The 12,660-nt window shown below is 36.8% G+C and overlaps 2 protein-coding genes across 9 annotated transcripts in view; one reads left to right on the forward strand and one right to left on the reverse strand.

The window, feature by feature from the left end:
• RBM12B (RNA binding motif protein 12B) overlaps positions 1–12,660 on the forward strand; it is a 1,112,412-nt gene that overhangs the window by 990,937 nt on the left and 108,815 nt on the right. The gene's annotated exons all lie outside the window — the stretch shown is intronic.
• Positions 1–12,660, reverse strand: part of SLC26A7 (solute carrier family 26 member 7) — a 79,153-nt gene that overhangs the window by 21,625 nt on the left and 44,868 nt on the right. For all 8 annotated transcript variants that reach the window (XM_048939616.1, XM_048939614.1, XM_048939615.1 and 5 more), the window contains 6 exons: positions 12,225–12,377; positions 10,777–10,859; positions 9,341–9,488; positions 7,176–7,289; positions 3,884–3,961; positions 2,781–2,876 (listed from right to left, as the gene is read on the reverse strand). In XM_048939616.1, the coding sequence (XP_048795573.1) occupies positions 2,781–2,876; positions 3,884–3,961; positions 7,176–7,289; positions 9,341–9,488; positions 10,777–10,859; positions 12,225–12,377 (672 nt within the window). The remainder of the gene's footprint in view (positions 1–2,780; positions 2,877–3,883; positions 3,962–7,175; positions 7,290–9,340; positions 9,489–10,776; positions 10,860–12,224; positions 12,378–12,660) is intronic.

Here is a 12,660-nt window from a genome sequence, read left to right on the forward strand (position 1 = left end):
GCAAAATAATATTTTTCTTTGGCACTCCTTTATCAGTCTTTGTCTAGTTTCAATAGCTGCTGTTCATCTGGGACTTTCAGCCTTAAGAACATAACATAACAAGAACATTACTGACCTTTTCCCTTACAAAGGGGGAACTTATTTAGCAAGAAGAAATTAGGCTAGCAGGAAGGATATGGAAACCAATTCTTGAATTGATAACATAAAAAAAGAGATACACTTAAGAAGTCCAGATCAACTTTTTGGTAGTTCCTCAAAAAAGAGGAAAAATTCAAGAGAAGTCATTTCCAGATCATTGTACAAAACAGATAATTCAGAGAACAACACCTTGCAAGCATCCAAAATACGACGACATCAGAGAGAGGAGAAGTGCTGTATTGCATACAGCTATGAATATGTGCAGTTCTTTTACAATAAATATCAGTAGAAAAGAGGAAGCTTAGATCTGAAATGAGTGAAGTCATCTAAGAAGGTGCTGGGACTGACAAAAAACCTTCACTGAAAAAAGAGACCTTTATGTGAAAGTTGTGAGTGGCAGAAAAGGACTCTGGAGCAAGAACCGTGGGATTCTAGCTGGAAAGAAGTTGAACGTGATTTGAGAGATGGGATATAAAAACAGGATATTCCCGAGGCTGATAAATTGAAAGAAAATTGAAACAAATATATGTAGTAATATTAAGCTGATAACATACTGTATCAACCTGCTCCTTCAAACTTGGCTGCTTCTAAACATTAGATCTGCAAGAAAATGCAATCCATGGCTGAATTGAGAGATTTCAAGCTACCTTTCATATGTCAAAGGATTATGTTGTATAAATCACTAATCAAACAGTATTACTCATGCTGTTCATGTTCATTAAGAAGTTTAAGTGTGAAGGAACAAGGTAAGAAAAACTGTAATGGTCCGTTTCCATGCATTATTTGCCAGACACATGAGCATAACAAACCTGTCTTCTATATCCCTTAAAGAATTATTTCCAGAACAGCTGCTAATTATTTCCAAATGTTTTGTCAGTGGTTTTTTTTTCTTCAAAATGCTCTGGATAACCTGGGTAATGGAACTGATTTGTTTCCAAAAGGCTGTCAGTTCTAGGGTGAATCTTTCAGCCCAAAATCAACACCACTGAAGTTATTCAAATCACTGTACTTAGTGGGGCTTCTCAGCCTAGGCAGCAATATAAGATCAATGTTTGTAGTTTCATTTTAGATTAATGCTGTTTAAAGCAAGCTGATTTATCCTGTCAGGCTAAGGACTGATGGCACAACTACTTGAAGATAAATCATTTTCCAAGTATATTCAGTCAAAAAGATAAGCCCAGGAAGCTCTCTCTCCCTATTACCTATCTTAAAAATCATAACAGATGCCAGAGATGTTATAATTATTCACTCATCCTTTTTTGTCAAATCACAAGAGCAAAAATCAATCAGGTTACTCTACCTATAAAAATGCATCAAGTCTAGCAGAATATTCTGCTGAAAAACTTCACTTATGAAATCAGTGTACAGTTGGAGGAGCTAAGCTCCCTCATACAAATTTTCTGAGGCCCACTATCCCCAAAATAATTTTTGATCCACACCATCTTATGTTTTTATAACTGGGTTAGAATGAAGACCAAGTACAGCACAAGTAGAGAAAAATATATTCAGAATTTTGCTTTTTGAGGAATGTAAGATTTTGTGAAAGACAGAGCTCTTCTTCTGGTTGACACAAAACATGTAACTCTAGTCTTCTATCTTGGAAAGGGAGAAACATCAGGTAGTCAAACCTGAACAAAGCAGGGTTCACACAACTCTGCTTTCAACATTGAAATTCAGTACTCAACAAAAATATAAAATAAAAAAAAAATAGATGTTCTAATTAGCTGGAGTGACCATTACTGCAGGAGAATGCTAAATCACCGTAGAGTCCAACAAAATCCAATATTATCTCCAGAAACCTTTACCTCTCACCACAGAACTGGGGAATAGGGCCAAAGTACCTTTCTGAGTATTTGTTAATTGAAATTGCATAAATAGGAGTTACAAAATCACTACAGGATGTCAATTTGTTTATACAAGCTATAAAGCAGTTAGAGGCCTGGGTTCTGCTTACTGACCAATGCATTCAAAACTCCCATGGGAGATAAAATTAGGTGTCTTCCGAAACATGACTCATTTTCAATATTTGCTGGAAATTCTGTGTAAATGTATGTCAGACTGCTCAGATCTTGTATTAAATTGTATTTTCTCACTGTTTCTTTCTGTCTATCTGCTCTTTATGTTCTGTTTCATCTCTCATACTGCATAATCTCTCATATGATAAAAGAATACATTTTTGTATCTGTTTGCAAAATCTTGGAGAGTTGAAGCAAATAACATCATCTTAGGACATACATCTTTCTGCATCTCCAGTGTTTCCAGTTCTGCTTGTCCTGTACAGTCGTTCCATATACACAGAGAACGAAGATAATGAGATCTTTTTGATGCAATAATAAAAGCATGCTAACTGGCCAGAGTAGGAATACAAAATTAGATACACATCTGCCCAGATCTGTATACATCTTCAGCATTGAACTATGATCTTTTTCATTTGTCAGAATTTCTTTTTGCTTTTTCTGATGCAGACAATTGATATTTCTGATGCTCCTATTGTGAGACAAAAATTAAGCTGATAATACACAGAAATAATAATAACAATGACTTGCAATTGTCTCCTCTAGGGCCACACAACTATTATAGTTTATCTAGCAAGTGTTTTTAATGGCTTTCAGGAAAACCTCCTAAGATTAGATCTCACTTACCCAGTCTATTTTATCCACATTCCAATATTTTTTTAAGTCACGGAACTGCATTAGCATCCCCTTCAAGCCCACAATGATAATGCTTGCTAGCACACACTGGAAAAAGAAAGAAGAAAAAGTTCATTATGGAATTAGTAGAGGAGATGAATCTTCTTGCTCAAGCCCAGCAATCAATATTAAAAGCAAGTTATTGAAAATCTGGTGATAGTGTTTCAAAAATGCTATAAAGAACAAATATTCTTCTGTTGCAACAATAATAGTATCAAAATCAATTTTTCATTCTTGAAGGCATTTTAGAAGGCTCCTGACTATGAGAAAATGACAGAAACTTTAAGACATCCCAAGATTCTGTGTGTGTTGCCAGATCAATGGCATCTGAGGGACTCCAAAGCAAGTAAGCACTCAAATTGTCTACAGTGAAAATATTCAATTCCCCTTTCTAATCACCTAGGGAAAGACTTTAAAGAAAAAAAAAACAACAACATTGATTAGCTTTGTGGCAGGCACAATAATTTATTGTTCTCCAAATCAGAAACGATGGGGAGAAGGATGAAGTCTTCGGGAACTCAAGAAGGGTGGAGAAAAAGAGACTTGCAATAGGGAGGTGGGAAGGGGTGAAAAAACACCTGACCATACTGCTTTACAGTCTTAATGTAAAGGGTGCATCCCATGACAGAGATAAAAGAACTTTAATTAAACTAAGATCTCTATCTTCAATCATGTGTGTTACATTTATTTAAAAAGCAAAATGATACATCATATGCATTACTGGAGTAAAATTGTGGATCTTCATTAATTTCTATTCAGCTCTGCCAATCTGTCCATAACAGTCTGGATATAGATTTCTCACAAACTACATGCCAGAAGTAAGTAGAAGAAAAATGTTTTATTTTATAGCTATGTGATAGGCTTATATGGAGCTACATATGTGTAGACTCTACATGTATTATGCAGTCAACTCTGTATTTTATGATTCTGGGACACGTTCTACCCTTGCTATTCTTTGTCCCATTGAAGTTAAAGAGAGTTGTTTCAGATATAGTACCATCTTTCCCACAAAGAAACTCAGTCTTTATAAAATACTGGAAGTGATTGTACCATACCATGGGCAGCCAGTACAGCATTGTTCCAATCGTGTAGATCACCACAAGAACTAATGCACAAGAGATAAGGCAAGCCACCTACAACAAAAAACATGAAAATCCAATCACTCAAGCACACACAAAAGTAAAAAAGCATTATTGCCATATATGGTAGACAGAGGCAAGAATGAGATGTTGAAGATACCAGGTATTTATAGGTTGTTTAACTATGTAATTTCAGTTTTTATCTGAGGTGATTACCTTTAGCCAACTATAGTGAAAACACAATAAGGAATACCAGTATCTGTGTTTGACCCTGATGTCAGCAGGCACAAACCATAGCTCCACTTACAGAGTTATTAAATGGTATGTGTGTTGTGTAACATCTCATTTTAGACCTATTGCAGCACACACAGTCATCCTGTAACATGATTACAAAATTATACTCTGTGTTGCATCAAATCACAGATTTGGTATTGCATTGAGCAAAAAATATATATGAAGAACTGTGTTATGATTTTTGCACCAGAAAAGTTTTCTAACCTCTTTCACTGGGATGAGTACTTGAATATACTGTGTCCAGTCAGAAACCACCAATGATCAGCATGTTATAGAAGCTATGTATTTTACTTTAGAAAATGCAGCAGCAAATTATATAATATTATGTTGATATTATATATATATATAATGATAATTGATGAAAGCAACATGAATCTAAACAAACGTGGTCTACAGATTGTATGTTACTTCACAGTACTCTTTGTATTAATCTGTTAGAGAACTACATTGAAATTGTAGTCTCCCACTCTGACTGTTCACAAAGTATGGCATTTCTGTCTTCATAACAAACAAACAGTAAATAAATAGTATCATTATGGTTGAAAAAGATCACTAAGATCATCCAGCCCAATCATCAACCCATCCAAACCATGCCCGCAAACATGACCCTCAGCATCACACCTCCATGTTTCTTGATCACCACCTCACCAACTTAACCATCAACACCTCAACAAATCCCTGCTAGGGACACTTGAATAAGTGCTAAGATACAGTCCAGATTCACAGAAGGTTTTGATGGTAAGTACACAGATGCTCAGTTTATTTTTACATTGATAAAAATTTTCCACACTAAAGTAATTGTTTCATTTTAAGAGACAAGTTGTTAAAAATAAAAACAAGTTGTTGAAAGAGTAGAAAACGAGAGCCATGACATACTTTAAAATACCATCAAGAGAGATAGATAGGGTTTTTACAGAAAAAGGGATGCAAAATCTGCTGGCAGAGTCACAAGGAATTCTTGCCTTTCTCTGCCTGTTCAAAACATAAAAAACAACGTGTCGATTGTACTTGAAGGACACTGCTCAGTCAATGAAATAGTTCTTCACTTCTGTTCTTTTTTCAGAAAGAATATCACAGCTCACGGAATCTTTCAGGTTGGAAAAGACCTTCAGGATCACCAAGTCCAACTACTCAAATAGAAAACTTGACAGTATGGCTGGGTCTGGATTCCTGTCTTCCTGCAGTGAAGAATAAATTACTTCCCTGAATCTGAAGCTTGGTCTTTGGAGAAAAGCAGGCTGCACATATTTCTGTCATGTCTTTTTGTGTATGCAAAGCAAGCCATTGCTTTTCTTTTTGTCTGTGATCTGACAAACAGCTATGACAGTTATTCTTCTTAGTTGCTCATTCTGCCTAGACAGCTCCAAAAGAATGGGCAGGAGTGAATATATTGCTTTCTAAGACATAGGCAAAGAAGACAGGTGAGAGAATATTATAATTTCAAGTATTGTCATAATGCTGGTGCACAACCACACTAATTTGTGGATGCAAATTCTGCTGTACTATGAAACTTCTGGATAAAATCTAGCAGATATTCATTATTCTTACCATGGACTTCCCACTTTGACTTCAAGCCATGGTGGTTTGTTTTTCCATCTTATAGCTTGAATGACTTTCTAATGGGGCCTTTGTCTATATGTTCCTGAGCCAAAGTGCTCAGATGCCCTATATGCATTCAGGTTAATTAGCTGTCTTAGAAAAGTCATGATGCAGTAAAACTTTAATTTGGAAAGATATGAACAGGTAATAGAAGAGAATGTCAGTGAAGGTGAGGGCACATGGTACAACACTGAATCTAACTAAAAAAATCTGAAGTGGATAATAGCAAAATGGCAGCTAAACTATTTGCATATGAATGCTTTTAAAGATGATTATTTGATAAATTATTCATTATGATTAACAGAGTTCAGAGAAGTGTGTAGGCTAATTAGCAAGTAATTAACATGCATAGTTTTGAAATAAAACCTTGTATCATTTCTTACTATTGTGGTGTCTGCAAGAGAAACAATTGTAGAACATAGACAGGAAGAATCACCACCTACAGACTGTGCTTTTCCTTGGCAGTCACATCCCTTTACTGTTCTTTTCATAATTAATGACCTTTATACAGGCAAGGGCAGGAGTTATAAAAGGACAATGGCAACAAACTCTTGAGGATACAGCATTTATACGATAGGATGGCCTTGATGGACTCTTGAATTTCACAGTATGGACAAAGAGGCAGTGTTCATTGCTCACCCACATGGTGCCATCTCACACCAAGTTAGCTGCCTCTCTTGCTCCCAGGCACAGATTGGACAGGTTACGGCACTACAGAACCCCAGTGAGTATTTTCTTCAGTTACAATTGCCTGTTTCCCAAGGTACTGCCATGGGAACTTTTGAGTTTCATTTCAAACAGAATGCAAAAAAAAATCCTGAGAAAACTATATGCCATATCTGTGGTCTGAATGCATTGTGAGAGTCAGAAGAAATACACCAAGACACAGAACAGAAGTTAGCACATTGTTTCTTTTAGGAGCAACTCTTAACATTACATTCATTTTCTTTTGAAAATCATATAGGATCACTAATTATAATTAAAAAAAAACAATACAACACAACACTTTAGGTTAGCCTGTACCAATAAATCCACTAGATGCCATTAGAGGGCACTTTTGTTACAGTGCTGACAAATTTGCACAGAAATGAAAGGGCTCTTGCGTAGTTTCCTGCAATCTGAAAATACAACACCCTCACCTCCATACTGTCCCAGACTTTAAAGTTTATGTCAAATTAGACAGGTAAAAATGCAGAAGTGGAGCCATTAGTTTTTCTATTAAGACTGTTGCCAAACAGTCGTAATTCCATGCAGATGGTTAAAATTGATAGGGATTTTGCAGGATGGTGGAATGCAGTGGATTAATCAGAGCAAGCTCCAGTGTCCAGAGCAGCATGGTCAGTGTCCTTCCACTTACAGCACTCTATCCCATTACCTGTGTTCTGGCGCCCGTGCTATATAACAGTGCTGTCCGTCCCATCGCTGCCGCGCTTGGTATGCAAAAGAAAAATGAAGGAATCATGTTGCTGAGGCCATGAGCCAAAAGTTCCTGCAAAGTTGTTAAAAAGAATGAGTTTCTTTTCTTTTTTTTTTCCTATTGCTGCATCATTTCAATGCTTCTTGCCAACAAAGGTATCTTCAATGAAAATATTAGCCAAGATGGAGGATGGCCATAATTGTTAGGAAAAAACCATAACATATGTACATAATAAAACATCTCCCAGTACATATTCAGAAATTCAGTACACAACTCAGAAGTAACTTGAAAGTAATTTGAAGTAACTACTGAACTAGATTCACCAAAAACAGGAGATGCATTTTTTTTCACAGAATAAATGATATTGCTGAGTTTTTGAACACAAAATTCAGCACAAATAGCTGCATCTTGATCCACATCTGCTTTTTAACAGGCCAGAGGCTCAAGTAGTGGGATCTGGACAGTGTCCAGGTTTTTTCTGGCTTATGACTCTACTGGAAGAAGAAAGCCACTGATTTTTTTTCATATATGCATTAGTGAAAGTGAAGTATGATAGTAACACTATCTGCACGCTCTCTTTCATTAAAAATGCATTCTATGTATTTTCACAAGCAAAATGCAAGTATGTACAAACAACTAGTACAGAAGAAGAAAGAAGGCACCGAGGAAGCCACCTCGTATCCCAGCTCTACTCTGGGAGGAGCTCATCCATCCCCTGAGGGCAATGTGACAAAGACACTGGTGCTGCCAAAGTGCTTGATACATATATAATGTCATATCTAGCCAGGGAAACACATCATGGTGGGTCAGTCTTCACAGCACCAGAGAGGAACACCATGGAAGTCCTCAGATAGCCTTGTACACACACGACACCATGCAAAGAACTGTGCCTGGCTCGTGAATGCAGTGCAGCTTTACCACCATGTTGCCCTGCCTGCTCTGTTTTCATGTAGGTTTTCTCTTTGCTCCATTATCCTCTGCAGACATACACATAATTTCCACCATTTCGGTAGTTAAGCAGTAAAAGTTACAAGTTTTCCAAAAGTACAATATGACACACAGGTTGCTGTACTCAGTTTAGTGCCCTCTAGGCACTACAGCACATTGTCCCAAGGCATAACTTATACTAAGCTGTGCTCCCTAGAAAACATTGCTCCTCAGCACCGACAGAAAATCAGGGCATAATGTATTCATTTCAGAAAAATTTTTAGGCACCTGAGTATATAAGAATATTGTTGCCTTATTTTCCAATGGTAGCAAGAGTTGCAAAAGATACGCACTGATGTAGCAAGGCCAATCTGTCTAGATGGGATGTTCAGATAGGTCTTCTTCTGCAAAACCAACTGCTCTTCATACAACATTATGTCACCTATCCCAAATCATTTAACAGGAAGTTGGGAGCAGAATTCTCATCACACAGCATTAATTGCCAGTTAGGAGTGTTTCTTACCAGTGTTTGAACTGTTGACTCCACGGATTCCCACTTGCCTTGAAGTTGCCTACTCACCATGACCAGTAGTGAGGTAGCGCAGGAAGAAATCATCCCACTTTTATTTAAGCTAGCATACTGCAGAGTGGAACTCTAAACAGAGAGCTCCTGTGGCTGCAAATTTGGCAGTGCTCTCTGAAATCATCCTGCATCTTTTACATAAATAAACCTTAATTTCAGATGAGACTTCTTCATTGAATAATCTTATTTTATAACATCAGATATTTCCTAGGGCAGTAAGTACCTAATTTATTTCTTTCTTTTAATCAATCACTGGTTTAAAATCTTAGCTGGCCTTTAAGACCTCAGCTGCCAGAAGAGAAGCTGTCACACCTTGAAACACTGGGAAGACACATTAACACCTAAATTAGCTACAGTCTGCATGAAATGCAGCATTATGAGATTATCCTTGAAGGATGCATTTCCTCAAAAAGTGTAGCTCATCCAAATAGGATATTCTACAGAGCTGATTTGGACTAGATATGAGTTCCACAGTAATCATTGGAAGGCCTCAGGATGTCATGCAGAATTTATGCTTACTGGGCTTTCATCCATAACACTTCTCCAAAATGGTAAATGAGTTTTATAGCTTACTGACCTTCTGATCTCCTTAGGTAAAGAGAAAGAACTTTACCTGGTTATCATCCACAGTGTAATTAAACCTTTTAGCAGAGCTTTGGGCTAGAGCTAGTGATGCTACATAACCAACCAGTGCTACCCCAAAAGCTTCTGTGACTACCTCAGATAGGACATTCATGGATGGCAGTTTTGGTGGTGGCAGCCTGTAAAAAATAAAGATAGCCTCAATACTTCTGTTATTCTTGACAATAGAAGAGAAACAGTCTTTGCATGCATGGTTAATTTTGTTTAATACTTCAGACATTTATTATGTTTTAGATTAGTTGGAACAGTGTTAGTATTCAGCATCTCATCATCAGCATTCAGTATGGAAACTTACTCCATCTAATGGCGATTTTCTAATGCTATAAAACCCCGCAGTTAAGAACCGAATCACACCAAACTATCTCTGTACTCTTCAAAAAGATGTCAGACTCTTCTGAGAGCAAATTATGCCCCTCAGATCTCAGAACACCTGAAGTTTCTAATGATCTCCACTGACAAGGCAGTTAGATATCTCAGGTGAGCGAGCACTAAAGATATGTGGGAGGGATCCAGCTTTCTGCTTATGTTTTTCAACACTAAAGAATCTTGGTATGTGAGGTTAGACAGAAAATAAGCTTCTGATTAAAGCTGTATCAGTACAATTTAACTGCCCATAATGCATATCAGAAGGAGTACAATAACATTGTTTCAGCCTCAGAAACACGTAGCCTGTAATAGCATACCCAAAGAGTTAAAAGTAATTTTCTTCCTCAGCAACTTCCTTTATTTTACATAAGTGCAATCTGCCACACATGCATTCAGAGCTTGCCCTGTGAAACTTAGGGAAACCCCACAATCTCCAAGAGGGAGATTATAGAACAGCTGTGCTGTTCCTTACCAGCCCTTGGAGTATGAACATTCTCCCTAACACCTAATCTAATTGTTTTCACAGCTAATTATACTGAATATCTTTTTCCTTCTTTTCAAACTCATGGAGGAAAATGTATCACTGCCCATAGTCAGAATGCTCTTCTATAGCTAAATCCTTCTCTTCAGAAACCACATTTTCTAAAATTACTGTATAAATGAGTAGAGAAGAACTCACTGGTGCAATCTACAGGCTTATCTCACTGCAGTCCTCTCTTACACAAAACACAGGTAGCAGTAATCTAGTAGATTGCCCTCCTGACATACATCCATTAGCCATCATCAGGTATACAGTAGCTACCTTACTGCATAAAGTAATGAGATACCTATGAAAATGTACAAAAAAGTCTGCATTTTTAAGACTACATCAATACTCCTTGTTAGTGTGAGATTGAATTGTGAGAGAGTATTCGAGAAGGTCATGAATGAAAATGATAGATTTTGCTATTTCTTACTCCAAAAAACTACTCTGACCACCTCACAAGCTGTTCATAGATCTAAGCATATTGAGAAGCCACAAACTAATAAAAACCATATTACCCTTGAGGAATATGCCCCACAACTTCTAGCCCGTAGACGTATTCCATATCGGCATAGCAGCAGGCAATGGATGTAGCAATTATCTATTTGATTCAATATAGAAAAAATACATTACTTTTCTATTGCTTTCAGGTTTTCACATAGTCCATGTTACCACCAGAGCTGAGAATATGACAGTGTTCATGCATGTGTCTTTACACTAATCCAGTAAGACAGGGAAGTATTATAACTAAAATTATAGTAAATCTGGAAGTGAGGCAAAAGAAATGATCTGGACACAATAACAGTTTTAGAAAGCATGTCTGAGGAAAGACTATGACAGAGGAATTTAGATGCTCGCTGGTAATAAAATCAATCTGAAAAGCCACTTGCCAGTCTTCATCAAACTGCCCCTGTGCAGCACATGGCTCAAACCACTGCCATTCACAGTTTAAAGTAATTCAAAACTGTTACCATAACTGAGGTGCGCCTGAGTGTGCGGTTCAGCTCATGCTCTCTGATCCCAAATGGCAATATCGACTTCAGCACACAACCCAGCAGAAGAAGATGTGGTTACCTCTCAATTTATGTTTCAGCAGGTATAAACCTTGCTGAGAGACTGGAAAGTTTGGCCCTGAGGAGGTTCAAGCTCATTTCCCATACTTCTGTGAGCTGACCACAGAAATCCCAGAACAGGAACATGCTGTAGTACATCATGCTTGGTTTGCTGTGTTTTATCCAGTATTATTTAATGGGCAATACACAAACAGATCACAGAGCAGAGACCAGAATGTCATTTTCCAGCATTTTATACAAGAAAAAGGGTTCTTTTGTAAACAGTTTTTTTCAATAGCAACAACAAAAAAAGTATTCACGATGATCCACTCTGAAATAAGCCTTTTGTTATTGTTGTTAAATTTTCTTTTACTGGTCTAGAACAAAACAGAAACCTCTGTCCTAGAGCTGGTTATTTTACCGTAGTTTAATCCTTAAAGTTGAGATTTACTGTACAACAGAGAATTTCAACTTAGTCTATGCTATATGAAAGGAAAACTGTAAGTAAACATAGAAAGCAATAGCTTAGGTATTTAACTTTGCTGCAGATAAATGATATGCAATATCTAAGTCAGAACTACTCAGCACAATGCTTGCCTGGAGTTATATCAGTTACTCTTCATTTTCTACATTAAGCTTCTTATAGTTTAACATTCTAGACCTCATGCTCTTGTAATTATGCAAAAAAGTAATAAAAATATTATAAAAATTGGGAACATATGTCACTTCTTTCTTAATTATTTAGCCAAACTCTTTCTTGTAATTGCATTTAATATACAGCCATGAAAATTAGCCATTCATTTAATAAGTGGCAGGTGTGAGTAACTACAGAAAACATAGAAAACTTCAGGGAATTAGTTGAGCCACTAAAAACTCTATAAAGGAAAAAGTCTAATATTTGGCTTCCTACTTACCAAAACTAGATCGATAGGAAGAACAATTTTTATGTTTCTCTTAAATTTCTCATTCAATTCCTTAACAAGAACAAGCACCACAATGCTCAGCAAGGAGAGAAGTAAAGCCTCTAGCTGAACCGATCTGATATTCTCAAATACGTAGGCATAAATCTGCAGTGATTGAGATGAACAACAGATTATATTCACAAATTAGAAAATACGTAATTCCAGGTCACATGGTATGGTATTTTCTACACTTCAAATGTCTGAATTACCTGGGTGAGCTGGATCAGTACTCCAAGAGATCTGTCATCAATAATTTATACATTTCTATTGACTGTAGAAGCAAGAAAATTCCAATAAATCTGATATATGTCCTTTCCTTCCCTGTTTTATTAAATTCACTGAATTGAGCATAAAAACATTGAGAGAAATTTGCACAAAGATGCATTAT

Source organism: Lagopus muta, chromosome 3, assembly GCF_023343835.1.
Source record: "Lagopus muta isolate bLagMut1 chromosome 3, bLagMut1 primary, whole genome shotgun sequence".
In the NCBI taxonomy this organism is placed as follows: Eukaryota; Metazoa; Chordata; class Aves; order Galliformes; family Phasianidae; genus Lagopus; species Lagopus muta.